This window comes from Chlorocebus sabaeus, chromosome X (assembly GCF_047675955.1).
Source record: "Chlorocebus sabaeus isolate Y175 chromosome X, mChlSab1.0.hap1, whole genome shotgun sequence".
NCBI classification, from domain to species: Eukaryota; Metazoa; Chordata; class Mammalia; order Primates; family Cercopithecidae; genus Chlorocebus; species Chlorocebus sabaeus.
In genome coordinates, this window is record NC_132933.1 from 137,112,334 (window position 1) to 137,127,704 (window position 15,371).

Sequence of the window (15,371 nt, forward strand, 5' to 3'; positions counted from 1 at the left end):
TCCATTTCCGAACTATAATTACCATCGTTTGAATTTAACAGAGAAAGATGTCTTCCAAGACTTCTTTTGGGTGGATGCCTGGTTTTAGAATAGCCAACTTTACCCTAACCCATGTACAAGACAGTTCTCCAGGTGGCCTTGGACTGACCCAGTTCTCCCTTCTTCCTTGCTTGGAGTTCTTAAGAGTAACTGTAGAATGCACTGAGAATGCAATGTCCTGATATGGAGGAACTGCCTGAAACAGCCTGGCCCCGTTCGTGTCCCTCCTAGGGAATGTAACATCTTGAGTTAGGGAGGAACTGTTTGAGACAGCCAGGTTGTGTTCCTCTCTCTCCTGGAAGCAGGATGTCCTTTAAAGCTTTGCCCAATGAGTTATGGGGCTCCTATGGTATATAACCCAAGGCAGGCTATGGTGCAAGTGGGGCACCTACAGTCAAGACTCCATCAGCCCTGCCCCGGGCAGCTTTCTTGAGCCCTGGGGTACTGGCTCACCATGGAGCCAGGGCCTCTTTTGTCCCTTGCTTCCTGTCTGTAAGTAATACATCTGCTTCATGTAATGTATTGGGTATGAGTGTGCTCTGTCACACTGGACTCAGACAGGTTGGTAACCAGTGTACACTGAACCTGTTAAAGGATATCTCATTAATTTACAGACATATATAGAGACTGAAACAATAGGAAGGAAGTCTTTCACCAACCACTAATATTGTAAAGAAAGGCTTTTATTGAGCTAGTATTATTTAATGAAGATGGGCAGCAATTTTAATACAATCTTCTTTTCCAAGACCTTTGACAGACCTTAGGCCCAATTTTCCACCTTTATGTCTAGGAAAGTGCAAGTAAAACACTTGAGGGCATGAAAAACACAAGCTTGTTGTTAAGGTGTATCAGTAGCCAGGGAAATCCGCCGTGCCCCTTTCAGGGTCATCTAACTAAGGCATGGAGAAAGAAACTGCCTCAAGCCAGCTTCTATCACCTCTGCAGGGAAGGTGCCCATGCAAACCAGGACATGGTTCAAAGTGAAAAAGAGTGTGGTTAATAATCACGCCAGAACACTAGATATAAGAGGTAAGGGCAAGTCAGCATTCTGTACATTGCTTCTCCCTTCAATTTGGAAAACTCAGTGCAGTAGGGTTTTGCACTGATCGTTTCACAAGACAGCTAGGAGGAAAGCCTGCGTGCTCTGGAAAATGCATATCTTGTGTGTTTACTCTTTTAAAGGTAACTATACTTCGAAACAGGTGAACTGCAGAAAATTAACAAAGACTTCTCTTTTTACCATGTTTACCTTTTTAAGAATTTCACGCATTTCCGGCCAGGCGCGGTGGCTCACGCCTGTAATCCCAGCACTTTGGGAGGCTGAGGCGGGTGGATCACCTGAGGTCAGAAGTTCAAGACCAGCCTGGTCAACACTGTGAAACCCCGTCTCTACTAAGTATACAAAAATTAGCTGGGTGTTGTGGCGGACGCCTGTAATCCCAGCTACTTAGGAGGCTGAGGTAGGAGAATTGCTTGAACCTGGGAGGCAGAGGTTGCAGTGAGCTGAGATGGCGCTATAGCGCTCCAGCCTAGGCAACAAGAGCGGAAGTTCGTTCCAAAAAAAAAAAAAAAAAAAAGAATTTTATGCATTTCCTAGGGCATACATGCAAAAGCCTTCACATTTCCCCCTTTTTAAAAGAGCTATTTCTCAAACTTATATGTATACAGTTCAGTAGTGTTAAGTACAATCACACTTGTTTTGCAACAGATCTCTAGAATTCTTGCAACACAAGCTCTGTACCCACTAAATACAAATTCACCCTCTCCCCTTCCCCCAACCCTTGGCAACCACCTTTCTACTTTCTATTGTATGATCTTGACTACTTTGGACACCTCACATGGAGGAATCATACAGTATTTGTTCTTTTGTGGCTGGCTTATTTCACTTGGCATAATGCCTTCAAGGTTCATCCACATTGTACATTTGATAGCATTTCCTTCTTTTTAAAGGCTGAATAATATTCCATTGAACGTATATACCACATTTTCTTTATCCATTCATCAGTTGATGGACATTTGGGATGCTTCCAGAACCTCTTGGCTATTGTAAATAATGCTGCTATGAACATGGGTGTACAGATATCTCTTTGAGATCCCGCTTTGGTGGTAATTCTTATGGTAATTCTGTTTTCAGTTCTTTGGGAAACCCGTGTACTGTTTTCCATGACCACTATTTTACATTACCACCAACAGTGCACAAGAGTTTCAACTTCTCTGCATTCTCCCCAATACTTGTTATTTTTTTGTTCTTCTGATAGTGGCCAACATGATGGGCGTGAGATGATAACTCATTGTGATTTTGATTTATATTTCCCTAATAATTAGCAATGTTGAGCATATTTTCATGTTCTTATTGGCCATTTGTATATCTTCTTTGGAGAAATGTCTGTGCAAGTCCTTTGCCCATTTTTTAAAATTGAGTTATTTGGTTTTCTTGTTGTTGAGTTATAGAAGTTCCTCATATATTCTGGATTTGGGGTCCTTATAAGATCTATGATTTGCAATTATTTTCTCTCATTCTAGAGCTTGCCTTTTCACTTTGTTGATTGCTTCCTTTGACACACAGAAATTTTTAAGTCTGATGTAGTCCCATTTCCTTCCTAACCATCTTAAGTGTACAGTCAGTAGTGTTAAGTATATTCATCCAACCCTATCTTGCAGACCAGATGACAAACATATTAATGAAAGAACTACTACCAGTCATTGATGCAACACTGAGTCTGAACACAGGCTTAGACGCATTTGGAAACATTCCAAGATATTTATAAGCAAGAGACACGGGGGCAAGAATTCCTCAGAAGGCCGGGCGCGGTGGCTCAAGCCTGTAATCCCAGCACTTTGGGAGGCCGAGACGGGCGGATCACGAGGTCAGGAGATCGAGACCATCCTGGTTCACACGGTGAAACCCCGTCTCTACTAAAAAATACAAAAAACCAGCCGGGCGAGGTGGCGGGCGCCTGTAGTCCCAGCTACTCGGGAGGCTGAGGCCGGAGAATGGCGTGAACCCGGGAGGCGGAGCTTGCAGTGAGCTGAGATCCGGCCACTGCACTCCAGCCTGGGCGACAGAGCTACACTCCGCCTCAAAAAAAAAAAAAAAAAGAATTCCTCAGAATATGTAGAATTATCTAGATTTTAGCCTATCTGACAAGTTTCTCTCCCTATTACCATAACAAAAGTTTTTTAAAGCACTGTATAAACTGAGAGATTTAAGTTAATCACCTGCCTTGCAAAGAACCTTGACTAATGAGTAAATAAAGTTCAGACAGTTGTAAAGTGAAGACAGGATAGCTCTTTCACTGTAGAAAACATTATCATTATATACTATGTAACAGTGTGCAAATAATACAAAATAATATTATAAACCATAGGCTATTAGATTACTAGTCCTTTGAAAAATATTTCTGGAAATGTACAATGAAAGAATTCTAAGTTCTAGGCACTTTAAGCATCTTTTCTCTTCTCTTCTCTTCTCTTTTTTATTAGACACGGAGTCTCACTCTGTCGCCCAGGCTAGAGTGCAGTGGTGCGATCTTGGCTCACTGCAACCACCACCTCCTGGGTTCAAGCGGTTCTCCAGCCTCAGCTTCCCGAGTAGCTGGCATTACAGGTGCCCACCACCATGCCTGGCTAATTTTTTTTATTTTTAGTAGTGACAGGGTTTCATCATGTTGGCCAGGCTGGTCTCGAACTCCTGACCTCAAGTGATCTTCCCGCCTCAGCCTCCCAAAGTGCTGGATTACAGGTGTGAGCCACTGTGTCCAGCCAAGCATTTTCTTTAAAATATTCTGCATATATTTCCTATATGATCAGACCTTTAAGTAAAATATCTGATCTTCGGAAATGCAAAGGGATTTCTGGGTATAGGAAAAGTCTTATTTTCTTATAATTACAAAATATATTTTCTACATCATAAATCGATAGTAAGCGTATCATGTCCTTGTAACAACTAAACACTGGGGCAAATATAATATACTGATTGATAAGCCCTTATGAAAGAATACACATTCATGTTATAAAATAAAATACATCTAAAACCATGGCCAATGTTCAGCCAGGAAGTACCAGTCTGGGCCAACAGGCTGTTTCTGAAAGGCCTGAGTTCTGGTCAGTGTCTGTGCCTTACTTTTGATTATAATCCCTATGTATAGTGCTATAGAACCGCTAATGGATAAACATAAAAAAGATAGCTCAAAAATGTCAGACATAAAAAGATATTACAAGCCGGGCCAGGTGGCCAGCACCTGTAGCCCCAGCTACTCCAGAGGCTAAGGCAGGAGGACTGCTTGAGCCTAGGGGTTCAAGGCTGCAGTGAGCTATCACTGGGCCACTGCACTCTAGCCTGGGCAACAGAGCAAGACCTAGTCTCTTAAAGAGAAAAAAAAAAAGAAAAAAAGAAAAAAAAAAGGCATTACAATTACCAGCAGGTAGCTGCAAGAAAAACTTGTGTCTCTTAGCAGGTACTGAATCACTTTCCTCAAAGACTGATGAAGCACTCTCATGCTAAGAAATGCTCATCTGTAAATATTATCAAATGCAGGCACTTAGAATAGTCTAGTTAACAATTTTTAGTAAGCTAGTATATATTATAGCAAAAGCAAAATACTGCCTAGATATGAACGTTTTAGGGGGTTGCTTGGCTGGTCGCCGGCTTGGATTTCGCTCGTACATTCAGCACATAATCATGCCGGAAGGATGAACGGACAGTGCGATTCATCAGTGGCTGAAGAGGGCGGAAGTTGTCCACCATTCTTTTCTCCTTCTCCCCTTCAGAAGTGAAAAGCAGGGTTCGAAATTGCTCAAGCTAGAAATAGAAACAGAAAGCAGAAATAATTTCAATAGAAAACTTGCTTTACCTCGTGAATAAATTACTTTCATTTTTACAATTCTGAGCATTCCTTGCAAATTAGATACAGAAGGAGAAGTTATTTCTGGGTAAGAATGCCTTCACCACTTGACAGGGAATAAAATGCCCAGTGGTGGTGGTGATCCTGATGGTGGTCCTGTGGGGAGGAGAGCAGCAGGAGGTGGTGAAACCAGGAGGGCCCTTGGGATCCAAAGACTTGGGGCAAAGGCCCTGTCCCCACATATTATCCATTTACCAAGGATGATGAGTTAATTCATCTCTTTCATTCTCAAGAACCTCCTCTTTAAATAAGCAAAAGAGCCAGCTTACAGAATGAGAAAGGAAAGGTCTGATGCATATACTAACAACACCAAAAAAAGTGGGTTTATAAAACAATTTAACTGAATCATTAACATAAAATCAGTATTACTGATTGCTCACTGCACCTGGGTATTGTGGGCAAAGCAATGCATATTGATGTCTTTATTTTTTCCTTTCCTTTTTTTTTTTTTTAAGACAAAGTCTTACTCTGTCACCCAGACTAGAGTGCAGTGGTGTGATCATGGTTCACTGTAGGCTCAACCTCTGGGACTCAGGTGATCTCCCACCTCAGCCTCCCAACTAGCTGGGATTATAGGCACAGGCTGCCACACCCAGCTAATTTTTAAATTTTTTGTAGAGACAGGGTCTCTCTATGTTGCCCAGGCTGCTCTTGAACTCCTGACCTCAAGTGATCCTCCCACCTAGGTCTCCCAAAGTGCTGGGATTACAGGTGTGAGCTACCACACCAGGCTGCATGTAGGTGTCTTAACTGGAGACAGGATTCTCTATACTGGTGCTGTCCAATAGAACTTTCTGCAATGACGGAAATGTCCTCTGCATGGTCCATTACGGTAGTCACAAGCCACATATGGCTACTGGGCACCTGAAATGTGGCCAGTGTAACTGAGGAACTGAATTTTACTTTTAATGTACTTATATTTAAATGTAAATGGTTACATATGTCTAGTGGTTACACTATTAGACAATATAGCTCAATGCAAAAGGAGCAACCCAGAATATCAACGGCTTGTTCTCTGATGTAGCAGCAGTATCGACCAGTAGCCTCTTGGTTTCAGACCCAATTGTGTTATGACATACTTTACTTAGGCTGGGCGTGGTGGCCTACACCTGTAATCCCAGCACTTTGGGAGGCCAAGGCGGGCGGATCACCTGAGGTCAGAAGTTTAAGACCAGCCTGACCAACATGATGAAACCCTGTCTCTACTAAAATTATAAAATTAGCCGGTCGTGGTGGCGCATGCCTGTAATCCCAGCTACTGAGCCCAGGAGGCGGAGGTTGCAGTGAGCTGAGATCGCTCCACTGGATTCCCACCTGGGCAAAAAGAGCAAAACTCCATGTCAAAACAAAAAAAAAAATAAAAGGAAATATTTTACTTCAGGCCAGCAGGAAAATCCATTCACATTCCCCTCATTCAAACTGAGAAGACAGCCTGGGGCACAGTAGACAAGCAAGTGAAGAGTCATTTGCAACAAAGGCTTCAGGGCAAATAGAGAGGAAGAGGCAGAACTAGCACTGAAAACAAGCAATGTTTATCATACAGCGGCAAATCACACAAAAGCCCTCACTAATTAGGAAGCTGTACAAGCAATTAATGTTTCTTTTTATTCAGCTAATTGCAGAAGATTAGAAATAGTCTAAGTATCAAAGATAAATGACATCTATCTATGAAATGAACTAGTATACAGTCCTTAAAAACACCGAAGATGTTCATTATCTATAAAATGTTCCATGCGGCCGGGCACGGTGGCTCACGCCTGTAATCCCAGCACTTTGGGAGGCTGAGGCGGGTGGATCACGAGGTCAGGAGTTTCAGATCAGCCTGGCCAACATAGTGAAACCCCATCTCTATTAAAAATATAAAAAATTAGCTGGGTGTGGTGGTGGGCACCTGTTATTCCAGCTACTTGGGAGGCTGAGGCAGGAGAATTGCTTGAACCCGGGAGGCAGAGGTTACAGTGAGCCGAGATCGCATCACTACACTCCAGCCCAGGCAACAGCTAGAGATTGTCTTTAAAAAAAAAAAAAATGTTCCAGGCATCACTGAGTGAAAAGAGCAGCAAAATGGTATGTACAGAATGATTCCATTTTCATACAAAAATTGTGTATATTTATATAGATAAAAGACCAGAAGGACTTATGTGCATCTGGATAGACAAGAGACCAGAAGGATTTCCCCAAACAATGATAGTGGTAAAATTATAGGCAACTAGAATAATATTATAGATGACAGCTAGCATTGTTTTCCTTACTAAATTTTCAGTGTTACCATAAGTTTTATATTAAATTACATTCTGGAAGTAGCCAGTACAGTTAGACCAGAAAATACAAAATAAAATTTTAAATTATATAATTGAAAAATAAATTTTAAAATTTCGTTGAAATTGTATTTACAAAGTCCTCACATGGGCCACTGACCCTCTGATGTATTTACTTTGTTTTTCAATGTTATGTCCATTTGTTTATCTAGAATGAAAATAAGTTGAGGAAATATGTCAATTTTTTAATCCAAAGAATAGAAACAGACTAAATGTACAGGCCACAAAGCCTATACATTTGCAGGCATAAAAGGATTTTCCTATGCTTATCCTAGTACTTTTATGGTGGTATATATCTGGAATGTATTCTTGTGTAAGGTCTGCATGGTGGATCCAATTTTTTCCCCCAAATGCCTGCTCAATTGTTCCTCAACAGCATTTACCGAATACTCTCTCTTTCCTGCCAACTGAGTTGAGATGCTACATTTATCATAAAATAAATTCTCATATGTATTTGGACATATTTCTGAAATTATTATTTTCTTCCTGTGATGGTTAATTTTATGTGTCAACTTGACTGGGCCACGGGATGCACAGACAGGTTAAATACTATGCCTACGTATGTCTATGAAGATGTTTCTGGAGGAGATTAGAATTTGAATTGGTGAACTGAGTAAAGAGAATGGCCCTCCCCAAAGTGGATGGGAATCATCCAATAAATTGAGGGTCTGAATAGAACAAAAAGGCAGAGGAAGGTTGAATTTGCTCTGGTTGCTTGAGCTAGAACATCAATTGTCTCCTTTCTTCGGAGCTCCTGGTTCTCAGGCTTTCAGACCAAGATAGAAATCTACATTATCAGCTCTCCAGTTCTCAGGACTTTGAACTACACCACTGTCTTTCCTGGGTCTCCAGCTTGCAGATGGCAGATTGTAAGACTTCTTAGTCTCCATAATCACATGGCCAATACCTTATGATAAAACTTTATCTATCTTTTTCTTTATTTATCTTTATAGGGTTATAGAGTTAAGGTTATTTAACCTTTATAGGGTTATTTATCTAACTTTATCAACTTTGTCTTTTTTAATTTTTTTAAATCTTTATCTATATTTGGTATGGTTTGGCCCTGTGTCCCTACCCAAATCCCACGTTCAATTATAATCCCCCTGTGTCAGGGGAGGCGATCATGGAGGTGGATTTCCTCCTCACTGTTCTCATGATAGTGAAAGAGTTCTCACGAGATCTGATCTCTCTCTCTCTCTCTCTCTCTCCTGCCACCATGTGAAGAAGGTCCTTGCTTCCCTTTTGCCTTCCGCCATGATTTTAAGTTTCCTGAGGCCTCCCAGTCATGCTTCCTGTTAAGCCTGTGGAACTATGAGTCAATTAAACATCCTTTCTTCATAAATTACCCAGTCTCAGGTAGTTCTTTATAGCAGTGTGAAAATGGACTAATACAATATCTATCCTATTGGTTCTGTTTCTATGGAGAATGCTAATATACTTCCCTCGATAGATCTCTTTATCCATGTGCCAGTAACATGCTATTTAATTATTGAGGCTTTATAACCTTGTGAGTCTAATTATCCCGTATTTTTCTAGAATTTTCCCTGGCTATTTATGTGTTTGTCTTTATTCATGAGTTTAGAAATAGCATATCAATTTAAAAATCCTATTGGCATGTTTATTGGGAACACATTAAATTTATGGTGAATAAACAAGTCATGAAGAATGACAACTTAGGTTGTAATTTATGACAAAAAAGGTGTCTTTATGTCTTTTGATCCTATAATGTGTTAACTTTATTAATTCAAGCCTTCTTTTGTATCCTCCAGGAACATTTTAAGTTTTCTTGTTAACTTTCCTTGTTAAAATTATTCCAAAGTATTTTATATTTTTGTTTCCATTATAAATAGGGGCCCTTCTTACATTATATCTTTATATCATATCTTTTAACTGATTGTGATTTATGTATGTCAAATGTATTGATTTCTAGAAATTAATATTGTATTCCACTGATTACCAAATTATCTCTGATTTTTGTAGTAGTTTTTTATTGTTTCTCTAATTTATTTTTTATTTTCCGGTCTAACTGCACTGGCTACTTCCAGAATGAATAACTTAATATAAAACTTAATACGGTAACAATCCTTTCCATTCAAAACCTATTATTTGCTTTTGAACTGAGATCAATCCCTTTTATCAAGATAGGGAAGTCTCTATTCAGCTCTGTTTTATTAAAAATTTTCAAAAACGGAATGGTGATTTTTACAAATATCTTTTTAACTTCCCTGGAAATGATAATATGATTTTTCTATTTAGATCCACTGATAGAATGAATTATATTAATATCATTCTTAACAATGAACCATTCTTGTATTACTGGACTAAAAGCTACTTGGACAAAGTGTCTATTTCTTCTGATGAATCTGCTGGATTCTGTTTCTAATACTTTCTTTTTAGCTTTTTTTTTCTTTTATATTCTTTAGAGGGGGTTCCAATCTTTGGTGAGTGTTGGTATCAGTTATGCTGGCTTCATAAAAAGAATTTGGAAGCTTTTTCTCTTATGAAAATGCTTTGTAATCAATAAAAATCCCATAAAACAAGTATGAGTAAATATTATTGTAGTTTAGTTACATTATACATTATACAGGATTTTGAGTGTTTGCATAGTAACTACTACTTAGGCTTAGTTTCTAAGGGAAAAACAGAACCCAAGTTCAAAAAACAAACTTACATTAAAGTTTCTGGACAAACACTGTTGAATTCTATATTTATTCTGAGATTCTATAGTAGAATTCCCTTAAGGATTTTAAAGACTTTTGAACACATTCATTTCCAGCCTTCACTCTTTCCTTTAAAAGGGTCTTGATTTTGTAGAGTTTAATATTTATATATAAAATACACAAGGCATAAGAAGACATATGTAATTGTCAAATATAGATGTAAAAAGCTTATGTTCTTCTGTGTTTTAACTCTTCTCTCTAGTTAATTTGAAACATCCCCAAATTCATGTCCAAACTGAGACAAGACGTTGGTACACTTCAATAGAAATGTATAAGCATTACAAGATGTTAAAACTGATGCCACAGTCTGAGCCCAGCCTTGTTTTAAATGGGCAGACAAGGATTTCCTTAGATTGAAATTGTGGAGAGAACATACCTGATCGTGATCAACCTCTACTGGTTGCTTCTTAATGATCCAGGTGACAGACTCGGAGAGGGGTGGGGTAGTCAGAGACCCTGAGTAGGTCCAGTAATCCGGGCAGGTAGGCATCAGGCAGGAAGGGTCAAATGACCCAAATTCCACCAGGGTGTCCTGGCCAAGAGAAGAGATAACTGAGTCATTATTTAGTGGTGAAAACCACTCAGGAATCGGACAACGAGGTGATGGTTCTCAGGGAGTATGTGGAGATGAGCAGTGGTCCAGAGGAGCTCCGGGCCTTTCTGGGCAGCTTCCTGAAGAATTGCTGCTTAGGATGGAATCATGTCCAGGCTTTGTTTCTGCAATTAACTGTGTGTTTTTTATATTCCACAGTAGGAACACAGCCAAAGCCATTTGATCTCTCAATTCTAGTGAGGTTACATCAGGTAGTCTCCTCTGAGTTTTGTTGAGAGGTTTCAGACAGCGGCCATTGCTTAAAGAAGGAGGCTTTGCATTTTCAAGAGAGGCTAACTGAGACTTGTCCTTTTAGGAAGAAATGCAGATCAGGAGGAGCCAGAAACCTGGACTGAAAGGAAAGAGAGGGAAAAAGAGGAAAATGGAGAGGAGTGGAGAGGAGAGGAGAGGGAAAGAGGTAGGGACCAGAAGGAGAGAGTGGGGGATGGGGGGAGATAATATATGGGCTTCCAGAGAGGAAAGGAGAGGGAAAGAGGTGGGGACCAGAGGGATACAGTGGGGGATGAGAGGGAGAAGGAGAATATATGGGCCTCCACAGAGCAGCCCTTTGAGATTCTAAATATTGAAGAATTAATATTGGGGGACTAGACAAAGGCATCCGACCTGAAGGATGTGGATTATTGTTCTTTCCAGCTGGACAAGGCAAGTTTCTGTAGACCTGCTCTCTGCTCCCTGCCTGTGGGATGACAGTTACAGACAAGAAGGCTGCTCTGGGTATGTTCACAAGGACCTAGAAAGAGCTGGTGTCAGGAACAGAGGAGGGGACAGCAATATGTTCCTGAGTCCCCAAGTCCTCAGCGGCACCGCGGCAAAACCAAAAAGCTCACTGCCTACCCACAGAATCATGACTTCTGTCCCCTGGAATCATAAATGACAGTTTTCTTCTAAGGCTGAATACAGTTCACGTAATTAAACTTCCCAATTCAAAGTGCCTTGGTAATGTCTCCACTCTGAGACTGAAACATAAAAGTACATTTCAAGTAATTATGGAAAACAAATAGTACCTTATGCTTTATTGACGGCAAAGTATCCACTAATTTCTGTAGCTCTTTATGATGTTTGCCTAGCTAAAGAACAACAAATAAGAAAATATTACAAACAATGGACATCTCACTGTAGAAACTGTAACAGAATGTGAATTAAAATTAACTAACTGGTGATTACATAAAAACAAACTGCATGACTGAAATTACACTTAAACTTGTAATTGATAATTTTATAAACATTACTGAATTAAATTAGAGAACACATGAGCAGGCTGTTTGCTGACAAGGTCAGCATGCCTGCAGAGTAAGGTGCCCCCTGCTTCGTTTAAGTATAAGTTCTTAAATTGGAATTAAAATTAAATAAAATGAAAAATGGTTCCACAATTGCAGTAGACACATTTCAAGTGCTCAGTTGCCACATGTGGCGTGTGACCACTCTATTGGGCTGTGCATTTTTATACCATTCAAAATATATTCTTTTTTTGGTGGTGCAGGGGATGGAGTCTCTTTCTGTTGCCCAGGCCGGAGTGCAGTGGCACAATCTTGGCTTACTGCAGCCTCCACCTCCCAGGCTCAAGTGATCCTCCTGACTCAGCCTCCCGAGTAGCTGGGATTATAGGTGCGCACCACCATGCCCAGCTAATTTTTGTATTTTTAGTAGAAATAGAATTTCCCCATGGAAACCAGGCTGGTCTCTAACTCCTGACCTCAAGTGATCTGCCTGCCTCAGCCTCCCAAAGTGCTGGGATTACAGGCATAAGCCACTGTGCCTGGGCCTAAAATATATTCTTAACAATCCTGTATTTCTTTTTTTTTTTTTTTTTTTTTTTTGGGATAGAGTCTCACTCTGTCACCAGGCTGGAGTGCAGTGGTGCAATCTCAGCTCACTGCAACCTCCGTCTCCCAGGTTCAAGTGATTCTCCTTGCCTCAGCCTCCCAAGTAGCTGGGATTACAGGCGCCCATCACCACGCCTGGCTAATTTTTTTGTATTTTTAGTAGAGATGGGTTTTCACTATGTTGGCCAGGCTGGTCTTGAACTCCTGACCTCGTGATCCACCTGCCTCGGCCTCCCAAAGTGCTGGGATTACAGGGGTGAGCTGCCATGCCTGGTCGTACAATCCTGTATTTCAATCACTACTTATCTTACCAATGTATGGATCCCAATATTCTTAAAGTAAATAACAATATTATAATGTTCTATTTTTCCATTCTAGAATACAACACATCATTTAAAGCTGGTGAGTATTTTTTACCTTTAAAAATACTCCTATCACCGCCAAACCATTTTCTTCCAGTGCTGCATCCTCAAAGTTTTCAAATTTGACTGCATTCCAATGCACTAAGTGCAGCTGAAACACCATGGAAAGAGGGTTAACCCATGACTACACAGACTCTCTCCAGAATAAAACTCACAGCCTCAGTCAACCTACGACATTTAAACACATTTCTTCACCCAAAGTAAAGCCACCAAGAAAACCATATGACAACATGGTGCAAGATGAGACAGAAACAAAGATCAGGGAGAAATTTAGGCAAGAGCAGCAATTAATATTATTTTAGAATGAAGGGATTTATTTGGGGAGAAAAATAGAAAATTCATATAACAAAGTGATACTTCAGTGAGCAATCAACATCTGTCCAGTCCCATCTTGATTTGCATGAAATACCAATATTCAAAATCCACTTGCATCTACAGGAGAGACGATGTTTATATTGAGAGAAATAGATCCTCCATATGGAAATTACGCAGGAGTTAAAGACAAATTTTTTCTTCAAGGAATAATCATTTAAAATGTGCTTTTAGGCTGGGTGTGGTGGCTCACACCTGTAATCTCAGCATTTTGGGAGGCCAAGGTAGGAGAATCACTTGAACCCAGGAGTTTGAGACCAGCCTGGACAACATAGCGAAACCCTGTCTCTACCAAAAAATTTAAAAATTAGCAGGGCAAGCCGGGCACGGTGGCTCACACCTGTAATCCCAGCACTTTGGGAGGCCGAGGCGGGTAGATTATGAGGTCAGGAAATCGAGACCAGCCTGGCTAACACGGTGAAACCCTGTGTGTACTAAAAATACAAAAAATTAGCTGGGCGAGGTGGCGGGCGCCTGTAGTTCCAGCTACTCAGGAGGCTGAGGCAGGAGAATGGCGTGAACCCGGGAGGCGGAGCCTGCAGTGAGCTGAGATTATGCCACTGCACTCCAGCCTGGGCGACAGAGCAAGACTCCGTCTCAAAAAAAAAAAAAAAAAAAAATTAGCAGGGCATGGTGGTGTGCGCCTGTTGTCTGAGGTGGGAGGATTGCTTAAGGTCGAGGCTGCAGTGAACCGTGCACTCCAGCCTGGATGACAGAGTGAGGCCCTGTCTCACAAAACAAAATAAAATGAAACAAATATAAAATAAATTTTTAAATGTGCTTTTATTTTTTACATAACATTTACAACTGAATTAGGAAAAAAGTTGTAAGAAGAAATTCTATTTCCTTAAAATCTCCCTTTATTTCCCTACAAATTATTCCTCATCCACCAGTTATGAATGCGTTATCACCCAGCCTCCCAAGTGAGATACCACAAAATCATGGTTAACTTTGCCTTCTCCTATCCTGAAGAGAACCCCACCTTCAAGTCCTGTTGCTTTAATTTCCAAAACGCTTGATAAATCTTGCTCCTTTTCTCTATTTCTATTGCCACAGCCTTCATTTAGGCTCCCACCACCGCAAACTTGCATTAATTCGACCTGTGGCTCCACAATGTTCCCTGGGTTATTACTTTGGGCTACTATTTGAGTCCACCTTCGAATTCCAGAAGAATTCAGTTTCAGGATCTTAAGGTTCATTTCAACTATATTATTTGAGATGAGAGAAGTTAACATGTTTACATGTCTTAGCTGAGAATGATCAAAACTGCCTGAGAAAGCTATTTAGCATTTATAGGAATCACCTGATTCTTTCTGCTAATTTCTTACAACTAAAAGTTCAGAATTATCCCCACTTCTCTACAGTTGTCACTGTTCCTGACCTTCTCAACATACCTCTGCTGGGAAGCATTTGCTGTCCACGGTGTGCTCAGAACCCCAGGCATCGATGGCCCCCCAGTGAAAATGGAACTGCTTCAATCGGTAGTTGTGTTCCAGGGGTCCTCCCTTGATCACTAAAATGGCACATCCAACAATTCAGAGAAGAGTTATTTGTGCAGTGGGGAAATGTGGGTGAAAGGCCAAATCTCCAGTGGACCCTCCATGTGAACTGTGTTAAATGGATTACACTGAATTATATACAAGTGATTATAAATTTGATTTTCATGAAGTCAATGCACGCACGTATAAGGACAAGACCAAATAACATCAAGATTTAACTACATAACAAGCTACAAACAATTGTTAAAGGCCAATTCTTGACTTAATTTTATATCCTATATTATTGTGTCCAGTTTTCTTTTGTGTGCAATAAAATGCAAATTTCTCTCAGCATATTTATCCAACATGACTTTATAATACTGAAATATGGGGATAAAGGGATCCTTCTTTTTTTATGCACAGACACTTTGTTTTTCAATTTTTTAAGATACTGGTGTTGCTTTCCGTTTCATTGAAATGGAATAGGAAATTTGCAAGTCAAAAACGATCACCTTGGAGATGTTGGTCAAAAGGTACAAAGTTTCAGTTAGGAAGAATATGTTTTCAAGATTTATTGCACAGCATAGTGACCATACTTGATAACAATGTATTGCACATTTCAAAATTACTAAAAGAGTAACCGTAGATTTTCTCACTACAAAAAAAAAATGGTAAGCATGTG

At 40.2% G+C, this 15,371-nt stretch overlaps 1 protein-coding gene across 2 annotated transcripts in view; it reads right to left on the reverse strand.

Annotated features, from left to right (window-relative positions):
• Positions 1–2,956: 2,956 nt before the first annotated feature.
• CA5B (carbonic anhydrase 5B) overlaps positions 2,957–15,371 on the reverse strand; it is a 92,203-nt gene continuing 79,788 nt past the window's right edge. For both annotated transcript variants that reach the window (XM_037986358.2, XM_007991114.3), the window contains 5 exons: positions 14,606–14,724; positions 12,835–12,930; positions 11,599–11,661; positions 10,358–10,513; positions 2,957–4,840 (listed from right to left, as the gene is read on the reverse strand). In XM_037986358.2, the coding sequence (XP_037842286.2) occupies positions 4,661–4,840; positions 10,358–10,513; positions 11,599–11,661; positions 12,835–12,930; positions 14,606–14,724 (614 nt within the window). In that variant the 3' untranslated portion in view covers positions 2,957–4,660. The remainder of the gene's footprint in view (positions 4,841–10,357; positions 10,514–11,598; positions 11,662–12,834; positions 12,931–14,605; positions 14,725–15,371) is intronic.